The sequence below is a fragment of the Falco punctatus genome, assembly GCF_963210335.1.
Source record: "Falco punctatus genome assembly, chromosome: 12".
NCBI classification, from domain to species: Eukaryota; Metazoa; Chordata; class Aves; order Falconiformes; family Falconidae; genus Falco; species Falco punctatus.
In genome coordinates this window covers 14,719,597-14,730,056 of record NC_137592.1, presented here as the reverse complement: position 1 = coordinate 14,730,056, position 10,460 = coordinate 14,719,597, and the positions used below count along the sequence as shown (strand labels likewise).

Genomic DNA, 10,460 nt, shown 5'->3' with positions numbered 1-10,460 from the left:
GGGAGGGAGGGAAGGCTTCATCATGGAGTTCAGCAGTCCAAGGTGGCATGGCTGTTCTGCTCTTTTCCCTTCTGTTCTAGAGCTTTTGATCTAGCATTTATCACAGTGTTGATCTGCTGCTTGTCTGAGGAGGGGAAATGGGTGGATGTTATTGCAGAGGAGGTCTTAAGCTTACTGCTGGAGGAGAGGGTCTGCAGAGTCTGCATCATGGCCAAGTAATGTAGGGGCAGAGCATGAAACCAAAACAGGAGATGCCTCACTAGCTCCAGTGCTGCACAAACACTGTACTGTATCTTACACATCACTACCCTTTTCTCCTGTCTACCAAAAACAGCACTGAAAAGTTCCCAGTGACTTCTCTCCACCATAGCAGGGCTTTGCACTCTTTTCTCTGCAGAGGTTGGTGCACAGTTCTCAGCCTGGCCCAGTGATTCTGAATTTCTTGATACTAGCTATGACTTTGGAGTGATGAGGAACTTGTATGCCAATCACACGGGGGATGATATTTCTTTTACTGATTTGGCACAGTCAGCATGGACAAATACAGAAATAGAGCTTGATTCTTGTACGTGAGTGGGTTTGGACTGTAACTCTGTATCAGAGCTGGCTACAACATCCAAATACATTTGGAATAAGTAGATACTTAAAAGCCAAGTATTACTTCTCTATCCTTGCTAAATTACATGAACAAATTGCTGAACTGCTTGCGGGTGAAGGCTGCACAGTCTGTCATCTCTGGTCAATTAATGCCCTTGTGAGAGACTGTCCCGAGTGTCCTGGGCCTGTTGCAACTTAAGCAATATGACCAGGTTCCATATCCTGAAAGAAAGAAAGATCTTTTTTATTATTATTATTTTGGGGTTTTTTTTTCAGCATTTGACTAAGTCTTAGTTCGCTCAGCACTTCACCAATACAAAAGAAGTTGTTACAGTTGCTCCGTAAGGCCTACATACTGGCAGCGACGTAATACAAAAGACTGGTTAGAAGAGCATTGTGTAAACCCTTTACCTGTTGTGAACCTTTGGAGTTCAGCTGCCTTCATTGGCGTTGGGGTGAAATGCTTGTACTTATTTGTCTGGTTATGCTGGCACAGATGGGGCCCTGGTAGTCTTGGACAGCAGACTGGGTAATTTGTACGCAGTAGCAGCGTGGCATGAAGAACGTGCTTCTGGCTGAAGCGAGCAAATCACCATCATGGTTGGTTGGGTTTTTTTAATCTGAAGGCTATTTACCTGGCAGTTCTGAATTAACACACTGATGAATTCTGTGCGGGAAGAGTTTACACAGGTTCCTTGGAAGAATTTACTACTTTACATTTTTCTGCTTTTTTTTTTTGTATTTAGGGGATCAACCCCTTAGCCATATGCTCTAAAATAAAGGATAAAAATTAGCTATTCTAAGACTTAATGCTTTTATTCTTCTCATATGTTTTGGAGTAGCAGTTATCTAGTTATGGAATTACACAGTGTCCACAAAGTGTAGATCACCGTTAAGCTCTCTCAAACAGAAAATTACACCAAGAAATCCATAAACAGTAAGCACAGCAAGGGTCAGACTGTCTTACCGTGAAGAATTATATGGTGTGGGAAGCCTACCGCCTTTTGTTCTTTCTGCTATTAATACCCCAATCTCAGCTCCCATGGTGCTTTTTGAGAAATCAGAAATGTATTGTTGTATTCGAAACCCATTTCAGTATTAGAATTCTATTATGGTAGATTTTACTCAAAACTGTGTAATCCTTCTAGTAGATATTTAGCTCTATCTGATATGTTTTCCCTTCAGAATGCTCTCAGAATAATTGCTCCACCTTGCATTTACTCTAGAAAGATGCTGAACGCTGGCTGGCTGAATCAGGGCTGGTGTGCAATACGTGGTTGCAGGCTGCATTTCTGTTTCTGCCTTACGGGATGTCTGCATACCGCGTAGGGCTTTACCCTTGTTTCAGTTCCTGTGGAGTGATTTAATTTCCACAGGCTGTTGAATTTCTTTCCCTACCTTTCTGCGATCAGCCAAAGGCTGATCAAAGAAAGCCACCCCAGAAAGCACAATTCAATCACAGATCAGCACCAACTTGTTAATACATTATATCACTTTATAAACAATTTTATTGTTTCACACAACAAACGTGGTTAGAAAGAGCAGGTACAGTATACAACTTGATTGCCTTCAGGGTTTCATGGATGATAGGTTCTGTGAATCCTGAGATCTTCCAGGGCTTGGGAAACAGTGCCGAGTACCACTGCAGCCGCCGACCCAGTGGACACCTTGCACATGCACGTAGCTGAGACAGCATCATTGGCTTTACCTTTATTATCCAAGCTGAGAACAGCAAAGGCAAGGAACTGGTTCTGATTTACATAAGGAGTTTGACTTGGGTCTGCCTGACCCGTGGTTTCTATGTCAATCAAATCTGCCTGGTTTAGTAGTTGTAACAGTTAGGAATCGTCTTCATGAAGTTCGATGTAAAAGAAACCAAACAAACCCATAGCATCAACCACATGCTAATAATTTTAAATCAATCAGTGTGACTGATAACATTTAGCATTACTTGGCAAATGAGTGATAGCTTTGTATTTTACCCACAGAATAACAACATTGGGTTAATAACAGAAAGAAAGAATTAAAGGCAGAACAAAGATATTTGTATTCTTGGTTTGGATGGGTACTTGGTATTAAACACTGCTTGCATACCTCTTGCAGCTGTAGTATCAAGCTAGCCTTAAGGTTCCTTGTATTGAGAAAGTTAAGAGCAATGAAGAAGGAGTTTAAACTGGGAGTGCAACTCAGCCTTGATGGTGCGCGCTACACTGTATTAACAACTCTAAGAATTTCATATACTATACAGAAGCAGTCATTTAACACTTAAAAATAACATTTTCATTACAGTTGGAAATAGCTACTGCCAATACAAGCCTCAATACCTTTAGGTGTGATCATCTCTGCTATTACGTTGTCTTCATATAGACTCTGTCTTTGAACATGACAGTTTGTGGGGGGTGTTGCAGTTGATGAGAGAATTTGCAGAAGGGATGCTGGAGAAGGCCTACAGCAAACGGAGACGCCTGGAAGTAGAGAAATGAAGGCCTGCACGGATGTTAGCCCATAGGCTGACAGAGGTATTGGAATAGCACGTATTTCCCTGCTCCCACTAATTTAGCAGGAGTTGCTGCCTCAAACAGAGGCAAAGTATTGCTGTTAAGGTAGCAGCTGGGATACAGCCAGCATCACCTAGCTGATCCTACACTTAACACCTGCATCCTTCAGACTCCCATGCGCCCAGGAACAGCCTGACACACACTATGGAAAAATATCAGTAACCCAACCGGTAGCATTTGCTCAAACTTCTCAGTTCTTAAGGGGCAGCATTTTTAATGGAACTGCAAATGAGCATAATGGTGCTTCCAGGACTAAGTCTATAGTAGTTGATAATGATTAAACTACAGCTACTATTAAACAAGCAAACTGAGATACTGGGACATGCTGCATTTCCCTGGAAGACAAGCCAGACAAGGACTGATTATATGTATGTGGGTGTGCAGAAAATGAAAGTTGTTTTTAGCCCAGCAGAGTAATTCTGCCTCAGCCATGTGACATCCCAGGAGATTTGTATACATGCACATGTACGGAAAGATCCATTTGGAACTATTATTTTTGAGAAGACCTGAGACCAAACAGACAAAAACAGAAAACAAGGGTGAAGTGTGACTTGAAGATAGTAATAGAATTTGTAACTAACTGCTGTTTAACTGATTAGCGTTTTAATCTATATAAACATGGTGGGTAATGGAGGGGAAAGTCTGCACACAGACAGTACATTGGGTAACATCTCTGGCTGCTGTGCAAGTGACAGACTATCCAAAGGAGCAGGATTCATGCAAAGCTGAGATGGGAGGATCAGTTAAAACATTTTTAGCTAGCCACTGTTGTCTTAAAACCCTAGTACAGGCAAGAACAATTGTGCTGGCAAACAGTAGTTAACTCAAAATTTCAGCTTATTCTTGGAGCTCATCATCTTCCTCATGCTGCTGCTAAACGTAGTATGTTAGAAGACATCTCCAGAAACTGCTCCAGATAAAGCTTTCGGGAACCTAAAGCAAATATAGTATACTTTAAACACTGCAGAAGAAGGAGGAAGGCAGGGGGAAGAGACAAATTATTAATAGAATGAAGAAGGACTAGCAGAGGGCTTAGATTCTCTTCTCCCTTCTCTAAGAGTCTTGCATTTATTTGCTGCTTTGAAAAGCAGAGCGATGAGACTAAGCATTTCAGGAGCTTTTTTTACTTTTAAAACTTTTGTTTAGCTTGCTTAATGCACAAGTGCTGATCGTGCACACCTTCCTTCAAAGGATGATACAGTGCCACACTTTTTTTTTTCTTAAAGGATTGCTACTTTGCTTCAAAGAGACTCTGAACAATCTAAGAGGAGGAAAAAACCCCAACATTTTTAAGTGTTCTGAGAACCCTAAAGAGAGCTCCTTCTGGTGTTGCATCTCTGATACAAAGGATTATTTCAACACTTTGCTTTCAGAGATTTCAACTTTTTGCCTAATTTTTTTTTTTTAAAAAAAACAAGAACAACCGAAACCCCATAACCAACCCCGAAGTGTCTAAACTCTAGTTAGAATGTGGTTTTCTATCCTCCCTGAGCATGCTTGGTAGAGAGAAAGAGTCTTCTGCAACTCAGAAAAGAATAAAAGGGACTAAGCAACAAGGAAATAGTGGGTGCCATCTTCTGCCGACAGACAGAGTAGGTCTCTGTAATTTTATTCTCATCACTTACACAGTCACTGCACCATGCTACAAGTTCTTAACTCACAGCACCCTACTGCATGTTATTAGCTTTGCACAAACTTAGCAGAAAGGAACGTTCTGCTTATGGTCAAACCATTGCCATCAACACTTGCTACTCTCTGAAGAACAAACCCCTTCTGTTAAAGGATGCAGTCATCTTTAAAAACTATATATAATTTCAGTAATCTTTTCCTAATGCTGCAGATATATTGAATTTGAAATAATTTACAGTTAGTCTTATAAAGTTCTGCTTGTTTTTCTTCCAAAGAAAACAGCAACATATTGCAAAATAGGAAGGTCCTGTAGCAAAATACGTAGTTATTACTAAATAATCCATCAAAAATGTTTTCCAATTATGACAGTCCTGTTTCATTTCTTTGCATATAACGTATGTTGCAGAACTGACTCAGACAAACTCTAGACAGGTATATTCACAAAGATAGAGCAAAACAGTTTTCTGTAACACCAAATCCAGAAAGCTGGTGCTGCTTGGCAAGTAATCATTTGCATCTTACTGTTGCATGATCTGAGCTGACTTGAAGATGAAGGTGGATATGATCACTGAGCACTTGCCAATTTGCATCCTCCGCCTCCTGCTTTCATGCCTTCTTTCCTCCTGACTCAACTTCCAACTGGAAGATGAGGCATGCAGAGTTTCCGGGAAGGTGCAGATGAACAATATCACAGAACTGAAATTCAAAACCCCCACAGCCTAACATCCAAACAAGGACATCATGTCTGCATTAAGTTTCAGTTAATTGAAGAAACAGCCTATCACTGTAGTAAAATACACAAGGAAGCTATCACTTCTATAGACCAACGTGCTTGAACTAATGTGCAGGGGCTTGCAAGAACAAAGTTAATGCTTTTTTTTTTCCTGTGCCAAGTACTGAAAAGCTAAAAAGAGCAACATTCAAGCAGAACTACTTTCAAATGCTCAGCTGCACATTCTGCCTGCCCCAACAAAAAGGAAAAATGAATGAAGACTAGGAAGAGAAAGAAAAGTATGTCCTTCTCACTGATGTCTTTGGGAACTGTTACATTAATGCTGCTGGAAAGAGCCAGTCTTAAGTTTGTTCTCCTGAAAAAGCTGCTGATAGAGATAAAGCCTACTATTGCCCAAGCTCACCATGTAAAATGTGCACTGTGAGTACTTTAACAGTTTAATGTTACGCACCGTGTTTCCAGCGTGGTCCTTTATGTAGCAGGTATGTACAGCCAGCCACAGCTAAGCATAAGACTACGGACTGATTGCACTAGAAGTGTATCCTCATGCAGCAGCTCCTACCACATCGGCTTTTGGCTTGACCCACAATTTACTACAGAATTGTGCAGAATTCTAATCAGGTATTTGCATGATGAAATAGTTCATTTTAAGTAGTGTTGTCTTAAATATTTCCATTTGTTTTCTAGGGATAAAAGTTCCCAGGAGCCTATATATTTATTTCCAGTGTGAATTGGCTACAATCTCATTGTGACATTAAGGGATTACTTTGATTAGACCTTCTCTTTGCCGTTCCACTGATGGCTGAATTTCAGTAACCACACTGCAACAAAGAGAACATTAATTCATTTGTCTGGGCACTTAACTATGTACACATCAACTGTAAGCATAGGTGTTGTCAATTACTCCTCTGGTGCCTTTATTGGAATCTATTATAAAATCTGTATTTTTATGGCACCATTAGTATGTCTTCTTTCCTAGTGAGTCTTTGTACTGGAATAGTTATTGTAAGATTTTAAAAAAGTGCTTTTAACCCTTAGAGATTTATATCTAAGTTGTAGCATAGTCACAGAAGAAACAGCTATGACTGTAGAATGAACTGAACACCACAATGAGTACAAAGTCAAATACAAACAGGACATTGTGTTCACAAGGCCAGGGGATTATAGTTTGTCCAAAAGGAGAAAGTCATGCAAAATTCAGGTTTTGGATGTATTTGTCATCTTCCATGGAGCAGAAAAAAGCAGATAATATTCCTTTTGGACTGCTATAATTGCACCAGGACTCTTTTCAGGTGTTGCCTGTGTACTGCTGAAGAGTAGTTCATGTTCTCAGGTATCTCATTTACAGTTACATTGTTTCTCATTCAAGACACTAAATTGCTTCAAAACAGAAACTGGTGCAGTTAAGGACAAGCTCTGGCATAGCAACCTTCAGGGGCAATTCTTACTTTTCCTTGAAGCCTTGGCTTACACCCACTGACAGGTTTGAAACAACGAAAATGCAGAACTGTTTTATGTAACTTACCTTTACTACAACATAGCCATCTTGTTCAAGAATCACAGACAGTTTTATAATTGAGAGTACCACATGAATTTGAGGAAAAAAATGGGTGCACGTCCCATGGATCAGACACAATTTCAATTCCAAAACAATTCCAAACAACAAAATTGTTTTTCAATAATCACCTTGATATTCTCTCTCTAACAGTCCACTGCTTTTTTTACTAGCCTTGTCTTTCTAGCATCTAAATCATTAAGAAACAATAGTTATTCTTCTACTTATCCATTAGGAATAGAGGCCATTATGACTTGGAATATAGGTACTCAAGGTGCAAAAGTTGTCAAAATGCATGAAAGAACATTTAAGACATTAAAAAATATTGATGCCAATGATACAGTGTACAGAATGCATTTGACTTAAGAGTATGAACAACTGGTTCATTTGATTACTGTACCTAACCTCAAAATTAAATTAAGCAAATTGGCTACAGTAGATTTAGCCAGATCTGCTTACAAAATAAATCACTAAACTTGAAGCTGGCAGAAATATTATCCTCCCCTTCCAAACCAGCAGAAAATACTGTCCACCTTCCACCAACTGTAAATTCAGCTTAACGTTACTGACCTAAAATTGGTATTTTCCCCATTCATATTTCTTACATGAAATTACAGCAGAAATGGTGCAAAATAGCAAAATCTGTTGGAATAGGCAGAAAGGAATTCAAACTTTAATCTGATTGGTTTAATTTTTTTTAGCATGAGGAAAAAGAATAAAGTTACAAGATTCTTTTAATATTTTCACAATGTTAAACTAAAACTGAGCTCTAGGCTACATGTGTAAGTAAATCTAGAACACAAAAGGGTTAAATAAGATCTTCTTTTAAGATACAAGAACTTAAGCTTTCTTTACGTTTAACAAACTTCACAGAACAGATACTGCAAAGGAACAACCCCCTCCCCAACTTTTTCTTTAAAGTGAACATTGTCCATAATTCACATGAACTTTAAGTAGTGTTCTCTCAAGAGCCACCTTGAAACCATCTGTGCACTTGTAACGAGATTAAAGAGAATATTAAGAAGGAACAAAATAGCATCTTCAGTATTAATGCAGAAAAGTCTTGTGTATCAATCAGAATGCCCATCAAATGCTATGACAGGATTTTGTAGGAAAAGAAAGTGCGTATCACAGCAGCCGCCAAAATCCATGTTTTTTTTAAACTCCTCACAGCAAATGTAAATCACATCCTTGGACAGTCCCTCTCACCAGGACCACTTCCTGAAAATGCAGCACATTACAGAAGATTTTGCTGCTGGTTTCATATTCTTGAATAATAACAAGAATTAAAAAAAAAAAAAAACAAAAACAGCTTGCCTTTTGGATAGCTTGCATTTTATAATGATGGGACACTTCTGATTTGCTTCATGGTTAATTAACGCTAATACAGTCAGATGCTGAGTGTGTGTGGAAAGACGTATATATATACTCTTCTTTTTTTTTTTTAAATGAGTTGTCTCCTTGTTAAAATGCTCCTAGCTGGCTACCGAAGTAACAATATAATTTGGCCTATAAGGAGTTAGTTACCTGCAACAAGTGAAATGGAGGATGACTCATACAAGCTTAGTCCCAAAACGCTGGGGTTTTTCAAGTGACACGTTACTTCACCCCTCTGATGTTTTGTACCTGCCCAGTATTTGAAGATAAGACAAAATCCTTCCTTCCCTCAGGTTTGCTTACAAATTTACCTGATTGTTAATACCACACTAATAGACTGAGAAGCTAAATTCACTCGGGATTAAGCTGGGCCACATCGGTACACAACCTTTTTACCTGCATAAACCCTGTTAGGCAGCAGGAGACATACTGGCTATTGTGGTTGCTTTTTTGTTTCCAAACTGACAAGACTGGTGCAATTCAGCTCAGCTCAGCTCGGTGTGACATACCATAATACAGAACCATAGGTCTAAACAGATCCAAAAACATTCTACTCCATGTAATGCTTTTCACATTCGCTTGCTATACTTGCTTTGCAATAGATGCGGGCAGAGATTTTCATGAGAGCGTTCAGCTGCATAGAAAGCGGGCGGGCATCGCCCGTTTGATTATCTCATTGACACTCTGGAAGCGAGGAACACAAACTCAATCTGATAAAGGGTGTTTTACCGGTTGTTCCCCAATACTGTTACTGAATTCCGTTTGCTACAAAATGTCCTTTTTTTTTCCCCCAATATATAAGTCTAGCTACAGAAAGTCAGTCTGTAGAATCCAGCCATGGCTACTGTGCTGTGAATTAGCCTTATTTGATCAATTATCAGATACCTGCACTTAGCAAAAGGCAAACAAGAGCCAATCAGGTTTCGGCCGGTGGGAATGGCTGCACTGCTCAAGGTATGTGGAATCTGTTCACACAACTCATAGAATCTCTGTGGATGCCATGTAAAAATATGCACCATTTACTGCTCTGGGATGGAGTTGGCTTTAAAGTGAGATCATAATTTAACGGAGAAAAAAAAAAAAAAAGAAAAACAAAACCAAACCACCCCAAAACAAAAAAAAAAAAAAAACAAAACAAAACAAAACCAAAACCCTGATAGGTTCTTTATAGTAAGATAGATATAAAAATTTTTCATAAGAATCTCTGTCCCCCTTTCTTTTTGGCTTCCTGGGAAGAACCAGAAAGATGTTCCTACCCCAAAAGAATCCCTGATGCTGGTGACACTGCCTAACTCAAAAGCCACACGCGATGAAGGCACGAGTGACCAGTCAGGTCTTCTGGGCTTAAGCAGCTACAGTTGCTGCTCTTAGTAGTATTTCACCTCCTCAAGATTCACTAGCAGTGAAGAGGTGAAAGGCTGCACATTAAACAGTTTGTCCGAAAGCCATGTGCATAGCAAACTTTTACACCAGCGTCTATACAACTATTTGTTTTAACTCTGCAGCTGGAATGTTTCCAGCATAAGGCTTTTAGAGTGACTCCAGCAATAACAGAAGCCTTTGGATTTTTCTTGTTTTGTTTAAATCCACTAGCCATGCTCAAAAATAATATTTCTTCATGGTTTATTTTTATAGGGAGGCTAGCAGGCACCTTAGTAACCAGCCAGAAATCAATTTCAACCACCATCAACCCTAAACTACAGTACCAGGACGGTTGGCTAAAGAAAGGAAACTGATTGGCTGTAGTCTGAAACTTGCCTAGTACAAGGTGTCTGGCTGACTTTGTCCTAAATAAGGCTAACATTAGTGAACTAAGAGAACAGCATTTGGTTGCAGTCTTGCACTCAGGAACATCCTTCGCCAATGCGTTGGCAAGATCTCCCTACTTTCCGATCCAGTTTCACCATTTTCATAATGGCTTCCTCACGTCCACGTCCCATGTGGTCAAACGTGCAGTCATGTTGTTCGGGCAGGCGATGTAACATACAGAACACATAACCTACCATGGAAA

At 39.6% G+C, this 10,460-nt stretch overlaps 1 protein-coding gene across 3 annotated transcripts in view; it reads right to left on the bottom strand.

The window, feature by feature from the left end:
• Nucleotides 1-7,729: 7,729 nt before the first annotated feature.
• Nucleotides 7,730-10,460, bottom strand: part of ZFAND3 (zinc finger AN1-type containing 3) — a 146,266-nt gene continuing 143,535 nt past the window's right edge. For all 3 annotated transcript variants that reach the window (XM_080407882.1, XM_080407884.1, XM_080407883.1), the window contains one exon: nucleotides 7,730-10,448. In XM_080407882.1, coding sequence (XP_080264008.1) covers nucleotides 10,294-10,448 — 155 coding nt within the window. In that variant the 3' untranslated portion in view covers nucleotides 7,730-10,293. The remainder of the gene's footprint in view (nucleotides 10,449-10,460) is intronic.